This window comes from Halichoerus grypus, chromosome X (genome assembly GCF_964656455.1).
Source record: "Halichoerus grypus chromosome X, mHalGry1.hap1.1, whole genome shotgun sequence".
Taxonomy (NCBI): domain Eukaryota; kingdom Metazoa; phylum Chordata; class Mammalia; order Carnivora; family Phocidae; genus Halichoerus; species Halichoerus grypus.
This window is the reverse complement of record NC_135727.1, coordinates 17,035,062-17,062,588: the sequence shown is the minus strand read 5'-3', so window position 1 is coordinate 17,062,588 and position 27,527 is coordinate 17,035,062. Positions and strand designations below refer to the sequence as shown.

The 27,527-nt window shown below is 43.0% G+C and overlaps 1 protein-coding gene across 1 annotated transcript; it reads right to left on the bottom strand.

The window, feature by feature from the left end:
• Positions 1-693: 693 nt before the first annotated feature.
• On the bottom strand, positions 694-24,022 carry MOSPD1 (motile sperm domain containing 1). Its single transcript, XM_036080777.2, has 6 exons — positions 23,888-24,022; positions 11,349-11,606; positions 11,163-11,238; positions 9,271-9,488; positions 4,263-4,424; positions 694-2,286 (listed from the first exon to the last, which is right to left on the bottom strand). The coding sequence occupies exons 2-6, from the start codon at positions 11,500-11,502 to the stop codon at positions 2,255-2,257; spliced, it is 642 nt and encodes a 213-aa protein (XP_035936670.2). The 5' UTR covers positions 11,503-11,606; positions 23,888-24,022; the 3' UTR covers positions 694-2,254.
• Between the last annotated feature and the right edge of the window lie 3,505 nt (positions 24,023-27,527).

Genomic DNA, 27,527 nt, shown 5'->3' with positions numbered 1-27,527 from the left:
AACAAGATGAAACCAGAGAGGGAGACAAACCACAAGAGACTCTTAATCACAGGACACAAAACTGAGGGTTGCTGGAGGGGAGGGGGATGGGGGGATGGGGTAACTGGGGGATGGGCATTAAGGAGGGCACGGGAGGTAATGAGCACTGGGTGTTATGTAAGACTGATGAATCACTGACCTCTACCTGAAACCAGTAATACATTATATGTTAATTAAAAAAAAAAAAAGAGCTGGGTACAGTATAGTATATAGAATAAGCTACCATTTACATATAAAACCATAAAAATGAAAATATGTATTTAGATAAAGAAACAATGGAGCCATATTTAAACCAACAACAGTGGTCACTTGAAAGGACCTGAGTGGACAGGGAAGGCAAACAGTGATTTTTTTTACTGTACACCTTTTTATTTTTTAAAAAAGTCATCTCTACGCCCAACGTGGGGCTCAAACTCAGGCGCCCTGGTATACCTTTTTATAGTTGACTTTGGAAGCACGTGACTATTACCTACTCAAAAATTTAAACAAATTAATTCCCCTGGTAAAATAAGAAACTTAAGACATTTTAGCTCATATATTTCACTTATTTTTCCTGTTTAACTCACAGGAATAGGAGACAGCTCTAGGAAACAGGAGACTAAAACGGAGTTCCTCAGCAGTAACCAGAATAAAATGTGTACGTCAGTGTGAAACTCAGGCCTCCATTTCCATTTATTTTTTTAAAGTAATTTGTCCTTTACAATGTGTCATCTCATACACACGCGCGCACACGCACACATACATGGGAGGGCTTGAAAGGGACAGAGAAACAAGAATAACCTCCAAACATAATTTTTTTTACAAAGTTTAAAATAAATTACATTTCTGTCTTCTCAGTCATTACATAATGTACAGACATGATCCATTTAATGATTTAGCTTTCCCAAATTGTTAAACAATGAGGATTTTCTGTTAAAGAAGATATGTAAAAGCTTTCACTTTAGAAGCAAAGTACTATTTCCTGCAGAAAACCAACCTCGGGCATACATTTTGTGGTTATGTATATTCCTTGGGAAGACTACAGTAGCAGTGCAGAAGTTCACTCTATAAAAAGATCTGAAAGATGATTTTCAAGAGACTCAATGCATTGTGCTCTCAGATAAAAATCCTAAGTCAAAAGATCAGTTATTATGACAATAACAGTTAAAACTGCATATATATGTTAAAGATCAGAAGAAGCTATAAAGAAATGTAAATATTTGTGCTTTGGGGACTTTTTTTTTTTTTTGGTAAAGTTATTTTAATAAATAGAAACTTAAAAAATGTCTCAGTGACTGATATAAAATAGACACATATCAAGGATTTCCTATACTTGGCTTAGAGTTTAAAGGTGAAAAACATCTCTACATATACCACCCGGCATCTGGTAATCCCAGTCCGGGCTAGTTGCTGACAGTCAGGCAAGGGGTTAGGAAGAAATGATAAAGTGATTTTTTCTCCTCCTATTAACATAAAGCATGATCCAGAGGTAAAGCCAGGGTGAACCAAATAACTAAACAAATGCCTACCTTCCTTTCAAATTCTTAGACCAAACAGAGAAGTCATGCTACTTCTAGGAGTGTCAAAGAAAACCCTAGAACTACCTATCCTGTAGTTCACCATATGAATTAAGTATGTCTGGTCTTCTGGGAGATCCTAGGACAGGATAAGCATGATCCCTCCATACTTTATGCTTTTTCTTTCTTTCTTCTTTTTTTTTTTTACCCTCCACACATTAACTGTAAGACTTATTTTTAAAAACACCATGGCAACTGTTTATAATGACAGAGGACAAGGTATCGTTTACATAGTAACACTGCTGTTTGTAGTTAGGGAAATAAATGTCATTTCATGTTTAGGCTGGTCAGTTTGCTCTTTCAGGCCTTTCACTTAGAAGGACATATAACCTTAAGAATCAAAGTGAATTAGAAAAAAAAAAATGAGAAAATAGATGTTTTAGTTAAAGTCTTTTGCACAACAGCTTTAGATATAAAAAGAATTTCTTCAAATAATTTCCTAGGCGTCACTCAGAAGCATCCTTGCTGTCTGTAACATAATGTATTGGAGTCCTTCCAATAAAATTATAGAGTAATTTAAAATATATATTATACTTTTGCAATTGTTGTAAATCATTCAATAGTTTGTAGCATGTTAATGGAGTGAAAGAGAGATAAAAGGCAGTCCACATTCATATTTGCAAGATAAATTTACTTCAGAAGTCAACTGAATTCCTTGCTCATGTTCTAAGTATAGCCATTGTGATAAGACCTGAAAGAAAAAAATTGGAGAACAGTTAAAGCCATGCATTTTACAAAGTCTTCCATTCAATAAGCAATTGTTTAGATCTCAATGAGCAAATAAAATACAGCACATAGACAGGCACTCTACCAAGAATCCAAAGTCAGTTTGAATTTAGTTGATATTATACAGAAGAAATCCAATTTACAGCAATGGGCAGTCACTGGATAGATTTAATTAAATCACTAATGTCTGGCCATAGCTAATTTTTTAACCATCAACTATACCTCCCACTTCATCCAGTCCCATCAGCTACAAGAATAGCAGTAAAGCCAGCCAAGTTCATCAACAAAAACAGGTCGAGCCTATTTGAATCCCAGGGCTCTAGGACCACAAAGAGACAGAAGCATAATATTCCTGCCGGGCTTGTCTCTTTTGAAGAGACTCCATACATGAAACCATAAACATTTAATAATGTAAGAATATGCTCAGTCCTAAATAAGTGGTTAAAAAAAAAAAAAAGTGGTGAGTGATAAAGTACAGAGAGGGAGAACAATCCCGTAGGACCTGGGCAGGTCAGAAAAGATGCCCCAAAAGGTAAAGCTGAAATAAGCCTAAGAGATGGACAGGAATGATAAAGAACAAGGAGATCAGCAGGCATTTCAGGTGTGGGGACGGCAAAGCGAGGACCAAGAGGCTGACCAGACTCTTCGATGAGCTTTTCAGGACTAACCTCACAGGCTGTGATCAAGGATTTATACAGGCGATCAGCTGGACGAGACTGGCTCAAAGAGGTCTCAGGATGGAGAGCCTCGGATGCCCAACTACGGAGTCCTACTTCTTTCTCTGGGCTGTAGGGAGTCCTTGACGGCTCCCGGGTAGGGAGTGGCGGGGGTGAAACCAAAGCAGAATGGAAATCCATCTGACAGCAATGCAATGGGGCATTTGGGGGGTTAAAATAACGGGTTGGGGGGGCAGGAATAGGAAGAGAAGGGGCACAGATAGAAGGCAGGAAGCCAAATTGAGAAGACAATTTTGAAACTTAAAGGGAGCATAGGGGCACCTGGGTGGCTCAGTCGGTTAAGCGTCTGCCTTCAGCTCAGGTCATGATCCCGGGGTCCTGGATTGAGCCCCATGTCAGGCTCCCTGCTCAGCGGAGAGCCTGCTTCTCCCCCTCCCTCTGCCCGTCCCCCCTGCTCGTGCACGCCGTCAAATAAGTAAAATCTTTAAAAAGATAAAAATAAAAAAAGAGAGCATACCAAGGAGTACTGAGAGAATAGTGAAGAGAGTTGGCCTCTCGGAAGAGGTGACAGGAGACTATGAAGACAGTCATGACTGGATCCCTAATCCCTGACACATGGCAGGGACTGAGGAACTGTTTGTTCAGTTAAACTAATTATAAGATTTCAAGCCAGGATGACTGAAAGAATGATTTAACGGAAATCTGGGAACTGGTTTAAAGAGAAAGGTTCACAGTGTTAAACAAGGCTGCATTGTTCACCTTTATCACTGTATGCACTTTGTCTAAGGGTTTCCCTGGGATCAGTTCCTAGAAGTAGAAATGCTGGATGGGGCAATATACACATCTTACATTTTAGACCTGTTTTATACCATCGCAAGTCAGCAAAATGAAAACAACTGAATACAGCATTAGGTGCCAGATCAATCAGCTACAAAGAACTCATCGTCGAGGCGCCTGGCTGGCTTAGTCAGTAAAGCATGGGACTCTCGATCTTGGGGTCGCGAATTTGAGTCCCCACGCGTGTAAAGAGAACTTACATCAACTTAAAAAGGAAAATAAAAAAGAACGAAATGTAAGCCAAAACATTAAATCTTAAAATGCGCTTCACCTCAACACATGCTTTTGAAGCAATCTTGCCGGTTTTTCTATTAAAAAAAAAAAAAACAACTTTAAAGCAGCACCAGCCGCATGGCCCTTACCCGTCTAAGGCCACCACTAGCACCTCCGGGCACACGCACGCCCCACGCGCAGCTTTAGCACTTACCTAAGATATAAGCAGCCACTAGCTTCTGATTCACACTTAAGTGGAGGTAGAGGGGCACCAGTGATCCCGCATCCCCCAGTGTGGGGAGCATCAGAGCTGCGATGCACACCACTCCCAGGAAGACAGTTAGGAAGCTAGGTCCCGAGGACACAACTCTGTTCTCTGTAAAAAGACAACACTTCTGAGCGTGCTTCTGAAAATGCCCCAAGGCCAAAGTTCATTCGCATAGACGGTCTACCACTCACCAGGATGCTGGTTTTGTCTTACTTCTCTGACTCTTTGCCCATCATTTCCATGCCACAGGGACGTATCTGCTGGACTTATCTGGAAGCCCAGAATGTCTCTGAGTCGTTACAGAAATGGAATGTTGAAACGGCATTGTGAGGTAGTAAGTTCCTACTGAGGGGTCACCGTCCTTACCCACCCCCGCCTCACCCTAATGAGTAGAAAGCGGTCAAGCATGCATCGTCTGTGTTTATAAAATACACCAACAGAATTTTTAAAGAATGGGCTACAAATAGAAATGGAAGTTCTGATCTTTTCTTCCTGTACCCCAATGGATGGCTTGTGTCTCTTACTCCATTCTGGAGCCCACTGCCTTCTGAGAGTATCTTAGGTAGACAGGTTTGGTCCTCATAACTGTAGCATCCTGCTACCATTTTTGAAAACAGTAAAAGCAGCAGAAAAGCACTACATGAGTGTTTTAAAGCTACCTGTGGGGGCGCCCGGGGGGCTCAGCTCAGTCGGTGAAGCGTCTACCTTCGGCTCAGGTCATGATCCCGGGGCCCTAGGATCGAACCCTGCATCGGGCTCCCTGCTCAGCAGGCAGTCTGCTTCTGCTTCTCCCTCTCCCTCTGCCCCTCTCCCCCCTGCTCGTGCTCTCTCCCTCTCCCAATAAAATCTTAAAAAAAAAAAAAAAAAAAGCTACCTGTGAAAATTCTTGTCCCCTGCTCTATTCCATTTACAGCAAAGGAGGAAGCAGAAACAATACCTGGCAAGTATTATGCTACATGAAATAAACCAGTCACAGCAGGACAATTACTGCATGACTGCACTTACACGAGGTATCTAAAACACAGTCCAACTCAGAATCAGAGAGTAGAACGGTGGTTACCATTGGGGGTGTGTTTAAAATGGGAGTTACTGGGGCGCCTGGGTGGCTCAGTCGGTTAAGCGTCTGCCTTCGGCTCAGGTCATGATCCCGGGGTCCTGGGATCGAGCCCCGCATCGGGCTCCCTGCTCAGAGGGGAGCCTGCTTCTCCCTCTGCCTCTGCCCCCCTCCTCCTTGCTCATGTTCTCTCTCTCTCTCAAATAAATGGAATCTTAAAAAAATAAAATCTTTAAAAAAAATAAAAAATAAATGGGAGTTACTAATCACGGGCATAATGTCGCAATTAAGCAAGCTGAGTAAGTTCTAGAGCTCTACTGTACAACACTGTGCCTATAGTGAACAATACTGTATTGTACACTTAAACATTTGTGAGTTAAGTGTTCTTACTTCAATAAAAGAAAATTTAAAAAACATTAGCCGTGCTTGCTGTATGTGTGCAATATTCATACCCATATTTTTAAGAAACCCGGTAACAACATATTCTGTCATAGAGCTTTTCCCACCACCCTTCTTTCATTAAAAGGAATAGCCAACAGCAACACAATCTTGTGTTTTATTAATGAAATAACACTGTTCATTTTATTATTAAATGCAGCTTTTCTAAATTATTAATACCTTAGCTGTTGTGCAAAGTTTAATTGAGCCTTGCCAAAGCCAGACAGGTGGAAACAAATTCAAATTTTATAGTGATTATTGCTTGAGACGAAACAACAGCATAAATACCTAAAAACAAGTCTTCTTTTTAGTTAGTAAATGAAGTATCTTTGTATTTATATTTGCTGCAGAGATAAGCTTTCAAGGCAAACATTTATTTAGGACTACCACACCGCTGGCTGAAAACCCACAATAAAGATAATTTCAAGGAATTCTTAGTATTTAGAGAAATTCCAAAGACATTTGCATAGATGCTTGCAATTTTTCAAAGTGGAAATGGCTTTTCTTCTGATACTACAAGATTGTTGTAAAAATTTTATAGAGCTATAGAAAACATAAAGGCTCCTGATCAGTCTCACCCTCCTAGAGAGAACACTGTTAACAGCTTGGTACAGATCCTTTCAGAGTTTATAAACACCCACATAAACATGAAAAAAAAAAATTTTTTTAACATAAATGAGACCATAATATGCATACTGTTCTATAACTGTTTTTTCCTCTCCGAAATATATATATGAGCCTCGTTCTATGTCAACGTATAAGCATCTGTCATTCTATCAGATCCTTGGAAATAAATGTCTGCCTGGCATCCCATCTTATGAATATTCATAATTTAATCCAATCCCCAACTGATGGACTTTTAGGTCATTTTCAATCTTTTATTATTATAAACAATAATAAAGAGTGTAATTTTCTTAAGCCAGAGGGCACGGACTCAAAACATTGCACAGACATAGCGGTTCATTAGCAATGTAATTAAGACAAACCCACCAAGACGCAGCTGCATCTTTTCAAAACATCTTTTTAATAACCTGGGCTTTGGTATTTTGTTCAAGTATGCTTTGTGGGTTTCTCTTAAATTTCTGTTAAATGAAAAAAAAAATATATATATATATATATAAATGTACTTATGCACATAGACAAGGTCTGGAAAAGAACACGGAACACTTATGTAAGCAGATTTGTTAAGTGTGTGGGACTGTAGGTGCTGTTTTCCTTTATGAATTTGTTACTGCTATGTCTTTTATAGTAGAATCAGCTCGAGAAGAAATTTCTCATTTTCCTGCCTTTCGATACACTTATAAGAACACATTTATAAAATCTGCATCTTTCGCAATCTAGCCTCTGACCATTTTCCGGCTGGTCCACAGAGCCTCACAACACTGCTGCACTTGGGGTATGTCTGATAGTCATTTCTCTAAGCTAAACATGTGCAAAAATAATGACATTTCAAAACCTCCCCCCAAACAATCTCGATTCGTTTCAACATTTTAGTTCAGAGACACTTAATGAAAAACCATAGAATTTTACATACTGGAAACCACATGTAATTTACTATTCATTTAATAAACAGAAGTGAAAAATATCACTTTGTCCACATGGACTAAATCAGGCACTATTATACACTACTAAAGAAGAAAACTTTCCTCAGTTTCCTACCACGTTATTAGGAACGTGGGGGGGAACTCCTTGCAAACTGGACATGTGGGCCAGGACTTCATACGGGGCTCTACCGTGGTGTCGCTCCTTGCTCTGAAGAGTGGCAAGAGCCATGGGAACCTTGTGAGACAAAGCAAACCAATCCAACAGACCCCACTGGATGAGAAGTCCAGCCCTCGTAGTGAAACCCATGCACACACTACTCTGTGCCGGGCACTCTGCTCGTGGCCGAGGACGTGAGAGTTAACTAGACAAATAAGGTGCTTGTCTTCATTGGGCTTCCTGACATGGATGGCTTAGAGAGGTTTTTTTTCCCAGAACAGAAATCACCTCCTTTCTTTATCTACTTTGATTTTACAATTAGAAGAATTCTCTAATATGCTTCAGATACCAAAGGTTCACTGTCCAGGGAAAATAAGAATAAAATGCTCAATTAATACACACTGTAATCATTTAGCCTTTTAGGATGATTTTCACCTGAATTCTAATAAGTTTTAAAATAAAGGGAAAAAATATAAAACTTTTAATCCTTATTATTTGGGGGGGAGGGCTATTAAACTGGTCTGTTAAATACAGAAATGAGCCGATGGCCATTTTCCTTTAAATTATGAATTGAACATCAAAAACCAAATAGTCATTATATGACTTTTCTTATTCTAGAAGAGGTACCTCCAAGGGGGAATCTTGCATTTCCATAAACATGTATAAGCCAACTTCACAATACTGATCGGAGATCAAAGTGACATTTACCAGAGGCTCTCTTTCAGCTTCAAAAGATGAAAATCTGGTCCTATCGGTCAATAACAGTTGCTGAGAAGAAGCAATCTACTGGCTTCTACCTAGTCCCTAGTCTCGGGGTCACCAGAAAACCTGGGCACTCCATACATGGATGGAGAAGACTCTTGCCCACAGTAAATCAAAGAGGCATTACTCCCTGTGTTATCCAAATAAACACTCTAAGCTCTAAGATGAACAAACTGATAGGGACCTGTGAATTAATGTAATGACAAGTAGATTTGTTTTTAATTCCTCATAGACAATGTTGCAATTTCAAGGACAGCTGCTATCACATTCATATATCACTATCAAAAAGTTTCCATGTTTTTCTATGGAAAATTTTATCTTCCTCCTCTTATAATGGGGTTGGAAGGAGATAATGAGACGTTAAGAGGGAGGAGGAATGACGTCCAAAGAGTTGAACATGAGGATAGTGTCAATGTTGAAAGAATATATCATAACACTTCTGAATATCTAAGCTGGAAGGAAATGAGGAATGGAGAGGGATTCAATTAATAGCCCACAGGGGATATTATAATCTACTTAGTTTAATTAACTTCAACTTTAATGAGATTTTTTTTTTTTTTTTTCAAAATAATATGAACAGCGCACCAAGCTTGGCCTATTGCCAAACACAATCTCTCTCCTTCTTCGAACTAATTAAATGAGAAAGGATACGGGAAAGTCACAGAAACAAAAGTATGTAATTGCCAAATTGTGCTAGCCTTCGAAAGTACAGGGGGGCTGCATTCTCGGGTCGACACATTTCAGAGGCGATAGCAACACTCGGCCTCTCCTTACAGCCTCCGCAGCCAAGAGCTTCTCTCCTCATTTCAAGTCCAGCTCTAGGCCTCTTGCTCGATTTTTCGGTACCTGATCTCTAGTTCGGTTCCGTTCTGAAGTAGTTAATTAGGTGGAAAGTGGCAGATCATTTTTCTAGTAATGATTCTTAGCTCCCTGATGACTTTTTCCAGTTAGAAATGCGTTAAGAGCGCCAACGGGCTTTAAAAGCAACCCCAAAACTACCTGGTTGAAAGGACTGCTCAAAAAATAAACTTTCGGTTAAATGTTCCTTTATCCTTTTTTCCTCTTCTTCCTTTTGTTGTTCTTTTGCAGATGGGAGAAGAATAGCCACAACCTCTTTCCTTCCTAAAGCCTTCCTCTGGCTTTGCTCGGAAACTTGAAAGCGGAACTTGTCTTTTACGCCATAGTGACAGGATTGAACATCTCTATGACGAATCACACTGAAAACATTAAAAAATAAATGCTGTTTAGGTTTCTGGGGGCCTGTCAAACAGAATTCAGCCTGAGATTTCATACAGGAGAACATTAACTAACTGTAACCAAATGTTCAAATACAGAAAGTTGCTAATGATGCTTTAAAAAAAAAAAAAAAAAAAAAAAGCCACAGCATAACCCAAAAGGAAATGGGTGATTCTAAAATATTTGATGAAAACACATACTCTACAACACAGAATAAAAGTCTGAAGTAAAAGAACGATAGGTAAAGGAAATTCCTTTTAGCAAGGACATTTTTTCCCCCTTGAGATCTGCGGGCAGCCGTAGTTACTGAGTAGGATATATGAAATACCTTCTTCCTCACCAAAGTCTCGTGGGTTTCTACTGCCGCTTAGTTACTGTGCAAGTAACAAACCTCACCTAGACTCAAAACTGAAAGTCGTGCACACAGGTAAAAACAAGCAATTGAATAAGTAACCAGTATGACCAATGCAACAGAAGCCTAACAATACACTTCTGTCTTCCTCTGAAAAGAGTATAAGGCACTTGCAATTTTACAAGAGCGATCTACAATTCCATTTATCTTACTTCGTTCTTAATAGAGAACACAAACCAATTAGGTCAAAGATAACACATTTCTTTGGCAAGAGACTACATTTCTTTGGAATAGTCCTTGCTTACTGTGTATTGAATGAAAATCAAACGAAACCTGTGAAAACACGTCCTCAAAAGATACATCATTTTATGGATATGGGAGGATGAAAACATACTCAGAAGAAAAAACTTCTGCTTCTCATTCTCATGGAAGGTTTAAACAAACACAGTTGACTTGGTAGCTTAAATTAAGAGCTGGTCAATGGCTCCATCTGGTCACCACTAGCTCTAAAGTGAAAATTACATATGAACAGCTTGAACAAACAATCATCTATCTGACACTTAATTTCTGACAAAATTATCTGGAAGAACTCAGATAACCTTTTACAGATGAGTAGCTACACACTTGCTTCCTGTTTGAAGAGATTAACTTCCAGGCTTATTAGCTGAATCATTTCAGATGAACTTATATTACCATTGTTCTGTGAATGTAGTATTACTAGTTTCCCAAATGTCACTATAATAGGATGTTCCAAAGAAAGCTAAATTCCATTATAGCTAGAGAAATGTAAAGGAATGAGTTAGAACTTGACCTTCATAAGCGACCCCGCTATAACAAGCACAACAATTGAGGAGATGTTCACGGAAACATTAACACACACATCAGCTCCAGCATCGTGAAATATTACTAAGGATTTGGTCGACCTGTTTAGCATCTTAAGGGCTTCTTAAGAATTGTGAGGGATCGGGACGCCTGGGTGGCTCAGTCGGCTAATCATCTGCCTTCCGCTCAGGTCATGATCTATCTCAGGGTCTGCTTCTCCCTCTGCCCCCGCCGCCCACCGCCCCCCCCCCACCCCCGCTCATGTGCGCTCACTCTCACTCTCTCTCTCTCAAATAAATAACCTTTAAAAAACAATAAATAAAATTTAAAAAAGAATTGTGAGAAACTACAACTCCCAGCAAAAATTCAAAATGTAATAAATGCCTAAGTGGGAATGGCTTCAAGACGAGATCCTTTTCAAGTTAAACACATAAATATTAACACACGTACAACATGTTACCAGGAAGGGATTTTGACTTACATATCCACACAACACTGAGGCTTTACTGCACCTGCAGCGTCAGCGACAACATACTTATTTGGAGTAGTACACAAAACTGAAAGAAAAAGTCACAATGGCCATTAGTGTTTTTTAAAAATTAGTTTCTACAAGTAAACAATTAGTAGGGACTAGTTACAATCCATAAAAGAGACCTAGGAGACTCACCTTTGAACTTTAAGGCAAACTCATAGGGATTATACAGAGTCAACACTTGCTTATGTGTTGACTGGTCATCTGCATAAAATATTAGCTCCGTGGGAAACACAAAAACAGGAAGATTTCCTTCCACTAACTCTGGCTGTCTTTTTTGTTGATGCATTGGCACTGAATCCCCCTTGCTGCAGCTTCTGTTTTTACAGTCTCAAATCTATTTTGGACTTTTCTTAAGTCAGTTAGTTAAAAACTCCAAAGCATTTTGGCAATCTAGAAAGAGAAGAAGAGAGAAGGAAATCGAATGATACCTGTTTTCATTTGCTGTCCCTCCAACAAAAAGCTTGCATTAAAACAGGTCCCCAAACCATTTAAAGCTGCCCTTGGACTTCTCCTCGTGGCTTACTTACACAGCTTGTTCCAAACTATGCAAAGAAATTTACACATGCTCCTTTCACACTCAAGATTTCAACCTATGATAAATTACATAAATACTAGAATAAAGAAGTCTTGCTACCTCAAATTAATCACCCTCTTTCAAGGAGGTGAGATCAAAGGGCCATCACTCTTTTTAAAACCTCGGATTTCTTGGGGCGCCTGGGTGGCTCAGTCGTTAAGCGTCTGCCTTCAGCTCAGGTCATGATCCCAACGTCCTGGGATTGAGCCCCGCATCGGGATCCCTGCTCGGCGGGAAGCCTGCTTCTCCCTCTCCTACTCCCCCTGCTCGTGTTCCCTCTGTCAAATAAATAAAATCTTTAAAAATAATAATAATAAATAAATAAATAAATAAAACCTCGGATTTCTTAAGAAGTAGAACAAATTAAGTATTGTCACAACTGATTTTATGTGAGTTAATCAGAATTCTCAAAGGCGAAAAAATAAAAATTAAGTTTCCATGCGTTATGGGAGAAAAACACGAGACTTACTTTTACACTCGTTTCAACAATGCCTTAGTTAATGCCTTCTGGCAGCATGGGTGAGAGAGTTCATCTTTTTTTCTACCAAAAACCCAAGACAAGCAAAAATGTCTTGAAAGGAAGCCGAAAATCCAAACTCGTTAAGGAGTCCTTGGGAGTTTTCTATGAAAAGTTCAAAGTCAGTCGGTAGGCTCTGTCAGGTACACAGGCTTCAGGAGAGCCCTTTTCTTCCAACTTAGAGACCTTTGGGATTCCTTGTGGGGTTCTTGAATATGTCCTGAATAGTTGTAGCTAGAAGTCTGTCTGATAGGTGTGATGTTGCTGTTTATTTCCTAATCTCATTTTAATCAACATTTTTTTTTAATTAATCAACAACATTCTTATTTAGCTAGCATCCTAAGAATGTGGCTTCTGAAAATGCAAAAGCTAAAACAATACGATCACAGAAAATGTCTGATTTTCACTCTGTAGGTGACACCTTTAAAAGAGCCCATAAACCATTTCATACTTTGTGTTCAAGTTCCCACACCTTCAAAGAGCAATATAACACAAGATTAAACTGTTTGGTTTTACCAGCTATCGGGCTGGTGTGCCGACTCTGCTTGAGGCCCTTCCAACTTTTACCAAATGAGATACTGTATAATCATGTATGCAAATTTTTATTTTCTTTCAGCTGAACACCTGTTATAAGGCAGGAACTGTGTCAGGAGCTGTGCAGAGATACAAAGATGAATAATGCACAGGCCCTGCCCTCAAAAGACTCAAATTGCGGGGCACCTGGGTGGCGGAATTGGTTGAGTAACCAACTCTTGGTTTTGGCTCAGGTCAAGATCTCATGGTCATGGGATCGAGCCCCGCGTTGGGCTCCGTGCTCAGTATGGAGTCCGCTTGAGATGCTCTCTCTCCCTCTCCCCCTGCTTGTGCTCTCTAAATAATAAATAAAATCTTTAAAAAAAAAAGACTCAAATCTAACGGACAAAACAGTATTTAAGCTACCTCTATTATAATGCATAGCACTATATATATATAAAGTGCTAAGGAATTAGATTACATGAATAATTCTACCTGGAAGAGAGGCAAGGAGAGGGCATTTGAGGTAGTCTCTAAAGAAAAAAAAAAAGGCAGGAGCGTCCGGGTGGCTCAGATGGTTAAGTGTCTGCCTTTGGCTCAGGACATGATCCCAGAGTCCTGGGATCGAGGCCGAGGACCGCATCGGGCTCCCTGCTCAGCGGGGAGTCTGCTTCTCCCCACCGCCCATTCCACCCCCCCACCCCCGCTCATGCTTGCTCGCGCTGTCTCTCTCAAATAAATAAAATCTTAAAAAGAAAAAAAAAAGGCATATACTTCTGTGTCAGGGGGGGGGCACTGGTAGGAAGGGCATTCTGACCTAGGGGACAGCATATGCCAAGGCACAGAAATGTGAAGGTGAGGGACAACACTGGGAAGATCATAATCCACAAGCTGTCCCAGATCATCATACTACTTCCTATCTGTGTATTTTACAGCATGCATGTAGCTCATGACAGGGTAGGGTTTTGGGGTGTTTTGTTTTTTTTTATTTCCAAAGGGCCTATTTTTTTGAAAGGGCCTACTACATTTTTATTAGTAATAACATGTAATATGTGTATCATTCATAACAGATTACAAACTTTTTATTAATTACATATACTGAATTAATTAAGACATGCAATGCTTTTAGCACTTACTGTAGGCCAGGCAATGTTCTAAGTGTTTGCTGCTGTTATTAAATTAGGAAGAGACAGAGACAGATACTGTCAGCAGGCCTCCCGCCTACAGTTCAGCATTTCCACTCCAGCTAACTAACTCTCCACTGTAATACAATAAAACTAAGATTATTCTGAACAGCATCCGATGAAATCATTCTAATTTTGAGTTTTTATTTGCCACATATTTCTTTCTTTTGCTAAGGGCCATACACATTTCTATTTGGATAATGTGCTCTCAGAAGTTTGGTATATTTTTTCCAACAGAAAATAATTAGCTCTATTACTTTCTTAGTGAGCTTGGCTATCAGAAACACAACATCCGAGTTTGCCATCACTAAATAGTATTCAACGTCTCATTCTAAAACGTTGTTAGGATGAGAATTTAGGGGCCCCTGGGTGGCTCAGTTGGTTAAGCATCTGCCTTTGGCTCAGGTCATGATCCCAGGGTCCTGGGATCGAGCCCTGCATCAGGCTCCCTGCTCAGCTTCTCCCTCTTCCTCTGATCCTCCTCCCCGCTCGTGCTCTCTCTCTCTAATAAATAAATAAAATCTTAAAAAAAAAAAAAAAAGGATGAGAATTTAGCTTAGGATAAAAAGGTGGCATGGTGGGGCACCTGGGTGGCTCAGATGGTTAAGCGTCTGCCTTCGGCTCAGGTCATGATCCCAGGGTCCTGGGATCGAGCCCCGCGTCGGGCTCCCTGCTCAGCGGGGGGCCTGCTTCTCCCCCTGCTCATATTCTCTCTCTCTGTATCTCTGTGTCTTGAATGAATAAATTTAAAAATCTTAAAAAAAAATTAAAAAATAAAAAAAAAGGTGGCATGGCATCTCTGATTTCTGGAAAACAGTTTAGTCAATAAATGTTGGTAAAACCGGGTATCCACCTAGGGGGAAAAAAAAGTTGAATTTATCCCTTATTCCTTACAAAATTCCAAAACTTTATCAGGGTAAATTCAAATGGATCCAAGTTTTAAATGTAGAAAAAGAAAACCGTAAAACACTAGAAACCATGGGAAATCTTTTTTCTTTTCTAATCTGAGCAACCAGAAACCAAAAAATATTGACAAATTCGACTATTGAAAAACTCTTAAAACACTGCATGGCAAAAAAAAAAAAAGTCTAGGGGCGCCTGGGTGGCTCAGTCGTTAAGCGTCTGCCTTCGGCTCAGGTCATGTTCCCAGGGTCCTGGGATCGAGCCCCGCATCGGGCTCCCTGCTCGGCGGGAGGCCTGCTTCTCCCTCTCCCACTCCCCCTGCTTGTGTTCCCTCGCTGTCTCTCTATCCAATAAATAAATAAAATCTTTAAAAAAAAAAAAAAGTCTATGCAAAGCCAAAGAAACTTTTCCAGTCATAGGCCAGGTCTGATTTCCCTACTAGATGTAGAGGAAATACCAATTATTATGAAAAAGCACTCACCATAAAAATGAGCAAATGCTGCAATGTTTTATAGAAAAGGACCAACTGTTTTTAAACTTCCCAGGGGAGGTGGAACCTCACTCACAAGAGAAATACAAACTAAAGCTACACCGAAATACACGTTATTACTTGCCAGACTGTCGAAAGACAACAAGTTTGATAGCATGGAGCATCCAGGCATGTTCCTAACGTTGCTGACAGGGATATAAACTGGCAGACGGACTCTCCCTGCCACAAGTAAACACACACGTCCTCCGATCTAGAGATTCTACTTCTAGGAATTCAGCCGGCATAAATATTCCTCTTGTGCGAAACCACGTACGTGGACGTGTTTTAATCCTCAGTACTGAGGAGTAAATAAAATGATTTATGGGAGGCACACAGAACAAAGCTTGGCACTCAACAAGGGTTAGCTGTTGTTGTCAATAGTCAAAGATGGAAACAGCCCAACTGTCCCTTAAGGGAGGGGGGTGGGTGGGTCATGAGATAAAGTATGATACAGCCATTTGCTGGGAGGCCAGGAAGCTGCCAAGAAGAAAGAGGAAGCCTTCTGTGTCGTGGAGGTATGGACTGACCGTCAAGTTCAGTGTTAAGTGAGAAAAGCAAGGTACAATGCAGAGTAGAGAGTATGCCATCATCTGAGTGGGAGAGGGAGGTCTCCCCGCTCTGGGTAAAAGATCTTGGGAAGGATGGCCAGGGCTGCCCCTGGAGAAACTACCTGAGCAGCTAGGGACAGGGGTGGAAGGGCGGTTTCCTCTGGATACCTTTTTCCATCTTCTATCTTTTGAATTCTGAACCCTATGAACACCTATTCAAAAGCTTTTGTGTGTGTGTGTGTGTGTGTGTGTGTGTGCGTGTGTGTGTGTGTTTAAGTCAAATTAAACAACTCCTCCAGGGCCTAATTTGGAAAAGGTGCCAGTTTTGAAACTCAAGAAGGAATTTAGAAACAATGTGTGAAAAATCTCTGTTAATTGCATTTTCCAATTCATGATCCTTTAATAAGATGGAGAACCTTAAACAATGTGTTAAATGCCAGGATTTCAATTCTTTAAAATCATTTTAGAGCAACAGAAGCTCATGCCAGTGAGAAAAACAAAGGTTTAAGAAGGCCTGCAAACTGAGGGAAATGTGCAACTTTTTGTTATAAAGGAGTATGACACGGTTTATAAATCTGACTGGGAAGTCAAAATTAACCACACAGAACAAGCACTAAACTCTTCCAAACTTAAGGGGAAGTTTGTTGGCACAACAAGAGTAGAAATTTCGCTAGCTTTCCATAATGGTTTAGTAGAATTCTTACTCTTCATTTTGAAGCTTTCTCTTGACGAGTTGAATATGAACGCTTTTCCCCAGGAATTGTCAATAAATAGGCTGTCTATCCCCCGATCACTGTTTAAAAAGTGTTTCATCGGTTTTTAGCAGTTTATTCTTTCTTTTTGTATCCCTGTTCCCATTTCTCACTTATCTTGGCTAAGATATAAATTGCCTCCTGAACTCCGACCAATGGAAATTAGGGGGGAATTAGCACCAGGTCACCAGAGCAATATCAGTGATTCGGCCAACAAACATAATGAAGCAGAACACCTGCCTCTAATTGATGGTTTTCCGGCGGCTAACACTTTCTCTTTGCTCCCGTCCATACTGCAAAATGATAAAGTGCAAAAATTCTGGGGAAAGATTATATACTAAGCCGGAAAAACCTGACTCCAAATCGGTTTATGAGGTTGCTTTCCAAAAGTCAAACACACACAAAGTCAAAGAGTGTGAGCTCCCAGCGCTTCTCATTTTACCTCTGAGGAAAGCAGGCCCAGCATAAAGGACTTACCCAAGGTCACACAAGGTGCTGGTGGCAGATCTCTGGTCTCCAGACTCACACTTTCCTAAACGGTTCCATCTCCTCTGTGTCTCGTTCCAAAAGTCCTGCCTCTGATGCTCACTGTCACATTGTCACACATGCCCTCATCTCTAGAAAGTTCCCTGCTTCTCCAGAAGAGTTCTCAAAGGATGATCCAAAATTCAAGTCTTGTTACATGTGTTTCCTTTTCAGTTTTATAAAGAAAAACAACTGAGAGACAGTTTCACTTACTAAGCTGGGCATGCTTTCTTTTTTTTTTTTTTTTTTTTTTTTTTTTTTTTTTCTTTTCCTGATTATGAAACAAGACCTACGGCTGTCGGTAACTATCCATGAGAGCATTAGTAACCAAGGTTTATTCTGTAGTCTACCTCTCTGGACACCAAAATGTTCCTCATTCTTCAAAGCTGCCTTCAAATTTCCCCTTTGTGCTCTTCCTCTACTTCTCTGATCTATATGATCTCACTGATTTTATTACCTTTTAATGCACTTATTGTATTGATTGAATATTCTGACATTTGTTTTGTGTGGGTTAATTTGGACTCCCCAGACTTCGAGCATAATGCCATATTGTTTTTCTGTGGGGTTTTTGTTGTTTTTCCTCATCCTACATAGACCCAAGCTCGGTGTTAGGCATTTAGCAGATACTGAACTTATCAGCTTGCCTACAGGTGTTTACTAATAACGGTTTCCTCCATCAAGGGACATTCCTCTTCCTCATGGCTGAACACACTTTGTCCATAAAAGACAGGGAAAGGATCCCACTTAAAAGAACAGCCAATCTATGGCAGCTGCTTACCGTGGGTTGGGGTAAGTGGAGAACAGAGAATCCGCACTCCCAGCTGCCTCTCCCCACCCCTCCCCGTTTCCCTCTCGTCATTAGCCCTGGCTCCTCAGTGCCCAAATAGGCTCCAAGGTGGCCCCGACCTCACAGGGAAGCAGTGCAGCTGGTGACTCGGGAGCCGCCTCGTCCTTGCCCTCTGTACCAAAGGCACAGAAATGCAATCGTGAATGAAATTTGGAAAGAAAACCTTATGTGTGTACACCACCTTGTGACCAGTTTGCAAACTACTCTCTCTCTCTCTCTCACACTCACTCACTCACACACACACACACACACTCGCCTAAACACATGAAGTCCTCACACTTTCCACCGTCAGTCCAGGGAGACCAGTACCCTAAAGTGTGATCATTTTCTGTTTTCCTCACTTTAGACTGACAAGAAGGAAAAGATCAGACTCAGATAAATGAGAGTTTCAATACCTTTGCTCACCACAGATTCAAAATGGAGATTTAAAACAGAAACCACTTTAAAAGCATATTGTCATTTACCCTCCCCCCTTTTTTTGGAAAGAGGAGGCTGCGAGAAAATCAGATGAAATAAGCGGTCCTTGGGGATTCCTGTGCTGAAGTGGTTTCAAGCTTGAAACAGCTAAGGATTATCCCAAGTCCAGATTCCCCAGAAACCCATCTGCTGGGCCACAGTGCACCAGCTCCTTACGGCCTCTTCCTGCTTGTCTTTACTCTGATTAGGGTTCCCAGCTCCACCTCTAGGCGAGCTCCCTTTTATCTGGGCACAAAGACTATCTATCTCCTTCCTCCATACTTGGTGTGGTCTGCCAATGGCCAGCGAAATTCTAAACAGTTAAGAGCAATTAAGTTCTTCTGCTTTAGTCTCACTGTTATTCAAACCTCTTTTTTCCTTCCCATTTCATCAGCTCTACTCTCTTCCTCTTTAAATCTCCAGTATTGTCTATCAGGATTTTTAATGGCTGGTATATTCCTAAAGTCAAATGTTTCGGGGACGTCTGGGTGGCTCAGTTGGTTAAGCGTCTGCCTTTGGCTCAGGTCATGATCCCGGGGTCCTGGGATGGAGCCCCACATCGGGCTCCCTGCTCAGTGGGGAGCCTGCTTCTCCCTCTCCCATTCCCCCTGCTTGTGTTCCCTCTCTCGCTGTCCCTGTCAAATAAATAAATCTTCAAAAAAAAAAAAAAGTCTTTCACAAGCCATGTTCTAATGTCCACTTTACAGGTTCAATCGTTCATTGTGCAATATTAGGCCATTTGGTTTCTATACATTTTCTAGGTTTTTCGTGTAATGTGATGTCTTACCAATGGGACTGAACTGCTCTAAATAATGTGATGACAGGCTATTATCTATTCAAGATGGAAAAGTTGACTAGAGTACATTTTAAGATTTATAAAAAATAAGGATGCCCTCTAGCAGCATCAGTTTGAAAAGCATTTTTCTTAAAACTACTTATTTCCCATCTTTGTTTTACAATATCTCAGTGTCTTCAGGTATTTCAAGATGTGCGATTCTCAAAGCAAAATCCGTATAACTCATTATATGAAATACACATGTCATGGGGCGCCTGGGTGGCTCAGTCGGTTAAGCATCCGCCTTTGGCTCAGGTCATGATCCCGGGTTCTGGGATCGAGCCTCATGTCAGTCTCCCTGCTCAGCGGGGAGCCTGCTTCTCCCTCTGCCTGCCGCTCCCCTGCTTGTGCTGACAAAATCTTTAAAAAAAAAAAGAAAGAAAGAAAGAAATACATATGTTGCTACCTATGGACCTCTCCAGAGTTTTAGAATCACAAGTTCATTCATGGAACATTAACTGAGCACTTATTATGTGCTAGGCCCTGTGCTGAGGAATATGGAGAAAAGATGAAAACATTGTCTCAGCCCTTGAAAAATTCAGTCTAGCAGGAAAAACAGATATACATGGTAATTAGGATATGATGTGACAAGTGTTAAAATGCTGGTAGATAAAAAAGCTCTAGGAGCATAAAGAAAGTGCCAGGCTGCCTTAAATAGGAGTTTGCAGTAGGAGTGGAGAGGGGGGTGAATTCCAGGAAGAAGATGTGTAGAAGCATGAAAGGGACTCTTAAGATGAGCTTTGGCACAGCACATGGTTAAAAAATAGCCTGTATGGAGGAGTGGCGGGAGATGGTGAAAACTCCTATAAGCCAAGTTCGGGGGTGGAGACTTGCTTCTGGGTGCCAGTGGTTATCAAAATGTGGTACCGGACCAGCAGCAGCAGCTTCACCTGGGAACTTGCTAGAAAAGCCAATTCTTGGGTCCCAGGCCAGACCTGCTGCCCCAGAAGTCCTGGGGTTGGGGCCCAGTCACCTTTGTTTTCACAAGCCCTCCGGATGATTCGAATGCATACTGCACTTTGAGAACCACTGCTTCGGGTGATGGGAAACCTCTGAAGGGTCTTTTTTTTTTTTTTTAAGATTTTTATTTATTTACTTGACACAGAGAGAGAGACAGCTAGAGAGAGAACACAAGCAGGGGGAGCAGGAGAGGGAGAGGGAGAAGCAGGCTCCTGGCTGAGCAGGGAGCCGGATGCAGGGCTCAATCCCAGGACTCTGGGACCATGACCCGAGCCAAAGGCAGACGCTTAACCTACTGAGCCACCCAGGCACCCCCTCTGAAGGGTCTTAAGCGGAGAACGGACTGGATAAGATCTGGAGTAGGAATCTGGTTGCCACTGACCAGTTAAGCACAACAGCGGACTCCAGAGGAGTTACAGGAAAAACCAAGTCACCCTTGAATCAACGTGGCATGAAGTGAGGGCCTAGATGAAGGCAGGAGGAATGGAGAGCAAACCGATTTGAGAGATGTCTTACAGGTGGCCCAGATTCAATCAGGTGACTAGGATATATCCATACGAAGGTGTGACTGCAAGGGTTTTCACATAAAAGCTGTAACCTTGTCGAAGGTATCAACCACTAGGTGTTTTAAGAAAGGAGTGTTCCACACAGTCCCGAGAAAAAGGGGGGAGATGGAGCACAATGTCTGTGTTTCCGTAGCGTCAAAAGCAAAGGGTACCCGGGCTTATCCACGAGTCGTCTTGGTCAGCTTGGCAGTTCGACTTCTCACGGGAAGTTAGTCAACTGGCGTTCATATATTAACATAAAAATCTTTTTAAGTTTGGTTAGCGTGAATCAATCCTTGAGACTGCCAATTTGGGGATGTGCTGGCAAAATTAAATCTCAAACGCTGCAAAGCTGAAAAAGGCCATTGGTTCTGGGGATCTATCTAACCAAGGTGAGACCCTGCTAGAGCCTTCTTTTCATCCTAACTTCATCACTGATCACATAGCCCACTTAATTCGGGAAGAAGCTGGGATGAATGAAAGAATCACGCTGTGCAATGCCCTAAAGGTCAAGAAAGTCGGGTGTGAACTGTTCTTTCTAATTTTGGAGGCAGGATTTAGCTGAGGCAATCTTCAATTTCCTGACGGAGGGGAGAGGAGAGAGGGGTCCAGGTCAACCCATATGGCTAATTTACCTAATGAGAATTTTGCAGAGCACAATCCTTATTTCTTTAGGACTCTGGATAGCTCTTGTTATGGACTGCATGTTCTTCCAGCTGATACCAATAACTTGGCTTATTTGACCATCTTATTTTGTCCAAGAGTAGTTCCCAATCAAAAACTGCACTATTTTATGGAATTTGAGAGCCATAAGGGACCCTGGAGACTAAAACAAAAGTTTGATATTACAGGTGAGGAAACAGAAGGCCTCAAAGAGTAAATCACTTCATCTATTTATTGTAGGGCAAGATTCTCTACAATACTACAAGGTGGCAAAACAAGATTCAGAGCAACACCGATCTGCCCATTTAAATTTTAGACGATGTGTAAAATGCCTATTTTCATCTTAAACATTTTAAAAACAGAAAAAGAAGAGTAGCAAATTACTTTATTGGGCTATTAGAGGATGGGGAAGCTTTTCTTGTAGTTTCTTAATTGTTTCAGAAATTAGAGTTAAGGGGCACCTGGGTGGCTCAGTTGGCTAAGCGTCTGACTCTTGATTTTCGGCTCAGGTCATGATCTCAGGGTCCTGAGATCAAGCTCCACCTCGGGCTCCATGCTGGGTGTGGAGCCTGCTTAAGATTTTCTCTCCCTCTGCCTCTGCCCCCACCCTCTCAAAAAAAAAAAAAAAAGAGAATTAAATGTCAAAGCTTCAGGAGAAAACCATTAAAAATAAAAAATTGGGGAAGAAAATGTGCATGAACAATTCAGGGGAAGAAACATGTATTATTTTATAAGCTATTTGTTCTGTTTTCGGTCTTCACCTACAAAGGGGTAACTTTATACTGAATATTGCCCATTACATCTAATTATATATTGCATGTAAAGGGAATCTATCACCACTACCCCTTACAGATTTGAGAAACTCCATATTTTCAAATATCCTGGTATTTGAGTAAACCTTGTATTCTGAGAGTTCCAGAAATGCTTCAGAAACTAGTTTAATCTTGTATCCTGTTCGGGTATGTAGATGTGAACAACTTGAAAGGCACATTTGGCCCCGCTTCCTGTTTTCCAAACTTCCCACTGCTTTCTACCACATATATATGTAATCTAGAAGTTGGTGTCCACTCCCTGGTCAATATCCTGTATATAGCATTTTATAGGCAGATTTCCAAGCACTTAAAGGAAACATGGACAAGATTTCCATCAGCAAGAATATATTAAATTCCAGGTGTGCCCTGGCTGAAACAGGAGACTTTCCCCCTTCTCTCTGGAATTCACATTAAGAACGCAATGCATTCCGATAGAACAGGACTGCTTTTTAGGCAAGATCCAAAGGATCCCATTTTCCAGGTCTGCGTCCATCTCTTTATTTCCCTCAACGGTCAAAAAAAAAAAAAAAAAAAAAAAAAAACGGGACCGCTTTCATTTAGTATTTTGCCCTCTCACTCCCCGAGGTGAGGTCTCTTGGCTTCTACTGGGGCAGAAAAGCAACTCCAGTCCCGAGAGGGCAGGTTGTCAGTTACTTTACCCAAAGGGGAAACCGCAGAACACTGAATAAGGGCTGGAGGGCAGGAGAGGGAGTCTGAAACGGTCCGTCCTAGGACTGAAGCTCCACCTGACTGGGGCCCAGCCTTTCCAGCCTTCATCCCCACACCGGCCGGCTCCATGTGAAACCGGTCATGTGAGCCTGTTTACAGCCGAGCAGCTGGTGCAACCATCAGGATCCGTGCGGAGGTCCAGGAAGGGGGACGGATGCAGGCCACGTACCCCCGCCACCCCCCGCCACTATTCCGCGAAGGCGTTCGCTCTCCCTCTCCGCCTCGCCACCCCACTTTTCACCTCCCTCCAGCCATCCCGGGACGCCTCGTTCCAGCCCCGCCGATTTCCTTCCAGTTGCTCGCCGAGGGGGGGACCGGCTGGGTTGGGGGAAGGAGGAGTTAGGGCGAGGACGGTGTCACCCCGAATGGGGAGTCAGCCTCCCTTCCCTAGCCCTCCTCGCCACATCCGCCAAAGAGTTGTCCCTGGAGTCTCATCCCCGGGGCGACCGAACTCTGCCGGGCGGGCACCGGGAGGAACCCGAGCCTGCTGCCTCCGCCCGGGCACGGGAAAGGCACGCACGGGCCGGCCGGACCCTGGGGCCGGGCTCCGCGGGCGGCGGGGCAGCTGACAGGCAGAGATGGGGCAGAAAGGGCTCCATGTGCCCGCTCCCCACCTCCCACCCGCTGCCCGGCGCCGCCGAGCCCCGCCGTCAGTCACAGAGCCAAGCTCGGGGGCTGGGGACGGCTCATTCTGTGCGCGGGGTCTCTCGGCAACGTAACTTCCACGTCTTCCCGAAGTCGGAGGAAGTGGGTGACGGGACGGCGGGGGGGACTCTCACCTCGGCAACCCCGGCTCCTCGGAAAGCAGCTGCGACTGCCCCTCCGCTCCTTTGTCAGCGTCTCTAGGCTGCACTGCCTGCTGGGATACCGGAGGACTCAAATGCCACCTCTCTCCGCCCTCGAGGATGAGCTGCGGTTGGGGGTGGGTGGGAAGAGGCGGAGGAGGTGGAGCCGGGGGCGGGGCCGGGGCGGGGGCGGAGCCTCCTTACCGCCACCTGGCCTCTCGGGTTTGTTCCTTCCCAGTGCTCCAAACTTCTCTTCCTGCTGCCCCGCACCTCTCCCTCCCCTCCCCTCCCCTCCCGCCGCCCCTTGAGGAGACCGGAGACCCTTCGTGAGGGTCATCTCCCTTGGCACTTGTCGGGCGGTCACCCTTGATTCCCCAGGCGCGCACACACGCGCACACACATACGCACAGTGAGTACCCAAGGCTAGTTGATTTCTACCGCCCATCTCATCAGCCCCCTTTCTCCACTCCGTCCTCGGTGCTACAGGCTCTGTGTAGACCCCATGACCTTTTTTGCTTGGAGCTCCGCAGTAGCCTCCTGGTTGGGCTCTCTGCTTCCACGCTTGCCTTTGCCCACACCATCTCCCAGACGGCAACCGGAGGGATTTATCTAAGATGTACAGGGGACCTGTTACTTTTCTGCTTAAAACCTTCCAGTGTCTCAGGAGGTGCCCACAATCCCTGGGCATGGGATAGAAGGTCCTCCGTAGTCCTTTTCTGATGCACCCCATACCCTAACGCAATAAACCAGGCCTCCCTGGAAGACAGTGGGGCCAGGGAGCACGCTGCCTGCCCTAAATACTCTCCCTTGAAAGGAAGCCGCACTGTCGGTAATGGTCATAGGCCCCTTGAAATAGCATCAAAGATGGAATACTCAGAATTAAATGTTAATGCTGTTCAGAAAGGCAGAGGAAGGTGCAGCCTGCTTCACGTTCCCTCCCTACAAGTAGAAGGCCCAAAGACTTCTCCTCGATTGTCCCACACCAGCAATGGGCTGCCAGGCTTCCCTTGGGCTCAGGCTTCCGATGCCTTTGCTCATCGATTCCCTTCTCTGTCTCTGGAATACCTACCTGTCTTTCAAGGTCCAGTGGAAATGCTACTTCCTCCAACAAACCTTTTAGGATCTTCCATGAGGACTATTAACTCCAGCTCCATCACCATAGAGCGTTGCTTATACTGCTTTGCAATTCTTCCTGACTTAGGTAATCGCTAGTTGTGTATTATGTCTTCCTTTCTCTCCTACCTAAACTATGAATTCCTCAGAGTGACCCACGGCTGCCAGCACAATGCCTAATCCAGAAAAGGCATCAGTATGATTGGATGAAATGAAATCCTTCAACTCCACTGTATCTGAAGCCCTAAGTAGGCCCAGAAAGGAGCCCAGGCCAGGCTTCACTAGGACCTCTTCATTTTGGCCCAGCCACATGTCATTTTGCAAACACAAACTGGTTAGACAGCAGAGCACTGCGATTGCAAAAGGCCCAAAGCATGTACTTCCCTTGCAGGTCAGACTGGTTTGTGGTATAGTATGTGCTAGTGGAAAATGTAACTGGTACAGTTCACATGAGAATCCAATGTAGACAAATTTCATGGTGACACAGAAAATAACCGAGTCTCTGAAGGCAGAAATACGTCCAAAGCCAAAAAAGGAGGCTTTGGACTCCTATTTGCTTCAGGCCCTGTATGTCGTGTTATAAAGTATTCTTTTGCAAAAGTAGGCATCTTGCTTTGTGTTGTTCTCGCGTCATTTAATGTGTATTTGTTTTTTTTTCTCCAATTATATTACAAGCTACACTGTGGCAGGTTTCCTCGTCCCTAAAATGGGGACAAGAATCCTTGGCCTACCCAGTTTACTAGGCTTTTAGGAGGTTCTAATGTGGTGATATTTATAGTATATGTGATAATGTAACTATAGGATGCTCTTCAAACGTAAGGTCTGTTTTATTATTAAAAGCCTTTATACTCTGCTTCTTAGGTATGTGTGTTTGAGATTCCACATTTGGAATCAAAGCCTTCATTGCAAATTCCTGGGGTAATGCTTTACATCATGGTTTCCCAAATTGGCCTGAAGGGAAGAATCACCTGGAGTCCTTGTTAGAAACATTCCTAGAACCTCCCCAGACTTACTGAAGAGAAATCTCCAGGTAAGATTCTGCTCCAACAGTTCTAAAGTATAGGCTTTTCTATGCCACCAAAACAATTCTCTGACACTGTCCTACATTTCCTCTCAATTCTGACACTATTGTGAAAATGAATACAGGGAAACCTCACTAAAATGGAGTCGGGGGGTTTGGCAGGGGCAGCTCTCACACCCTACCCTCGTTGTCGATTTACTGAACCGACCTGAAGAGAAGGACCTTGCAGGTGGATACTGCTTTACTAGCCCAGGAGGAAGAAGGAAGGCTTCCTCCTCACCCAGCAACAGCCCAGCCAATGAGAAGCCACTATACTTCCAACTCCCAGTTTACTCCAATGGGCTTCTTGTTTACAACAGCCCTCCCCACTGCCCCCCCCCTTCCCTCGATAAAAGAGCCTTCCTGTCCTTCCACCTCGAGGCTTGCCTATGATTTTGCCATGGCTTGCTTGTCCCAGGTTGCAATTCTCTGCTATTCTTGAATAAGCTCCCTTTTTGCTGGTAAAAAAATGGGTAGGTTTATTTTTTTTAAGGGTAACACTATCTACCTGGCGATAGCATCAGATCCCCCAGGGGAAGGGCTCAGTCCTACAAGACTGCCCTCTGCGTCAGATACCAATCGCGACTACAGGTTGTTACCTATACTTCTTACTAACTGGCTGTAAATCAAAGGAGCCTATGTCCCTCCCCGCCCCCCCGTCTTGGGTTCAGTTAATTTTCTGGAGCAGCTTACAGGACTCAGGAAACCAGTTTACTCCCTCGATTACCAGTTTCTTACAAAGGATGTGAAAGGATATGTAAGGAGAGGTCCCGAACAAAGGAGCTTCTGTCCCCGTGGAGCTGGGGGCCCAGCATGGTGACATATGGAAGTGTTCTGGTTCACCAACCTGGAAACTCCCCGAATGCTCTCCTTTTGGGTTTTCATGGAGCCTTCATTACATAGGCATAGCTGATTAAATCATTGGCCATTGGTGATTGATTCAACCTCCAGCCCTGAGAGGTCAGCGGGGTGGGACTGCAAGGTTCAACCTTCCAATCATGTGGTTGGTTCCCCTGGCATCTAGTCCCCATCCTCATGCTTTCCAAAAATTACCTCATTAACATAAGCTCATGTGTGATTGAAGGGGGGTTGTTATAAGTATCAAGACACCTTTATCTCTCTCATCATTTATGAAATTCCGAGGGTTTTAGGAGCTCTGTGCCAGAATCGGGGAGGAAAACCAAATATGCATTCCATATTCTAACACAGTGTCACACCAGGAGAAAAACAAGGTCAACAGTACACATTCCTAATTGGATGCTTCTCTTCAGACAAGTCTGGGAGACACTGCCATTACCAGGGAGTATCTGATAGGTGACTATCAGAATGAAGTAGTTTAGGGGCGCCTGGGTGGCTCAGTCGTTAAGCGGCTGCCTTCGGCCCAGGTCATGATCCCAGAGTCCTGGGATCGAGCCCCACATCGGGCTCCCTGCTCGGCGGGAAGCCTGCTTCTCCCTCTCC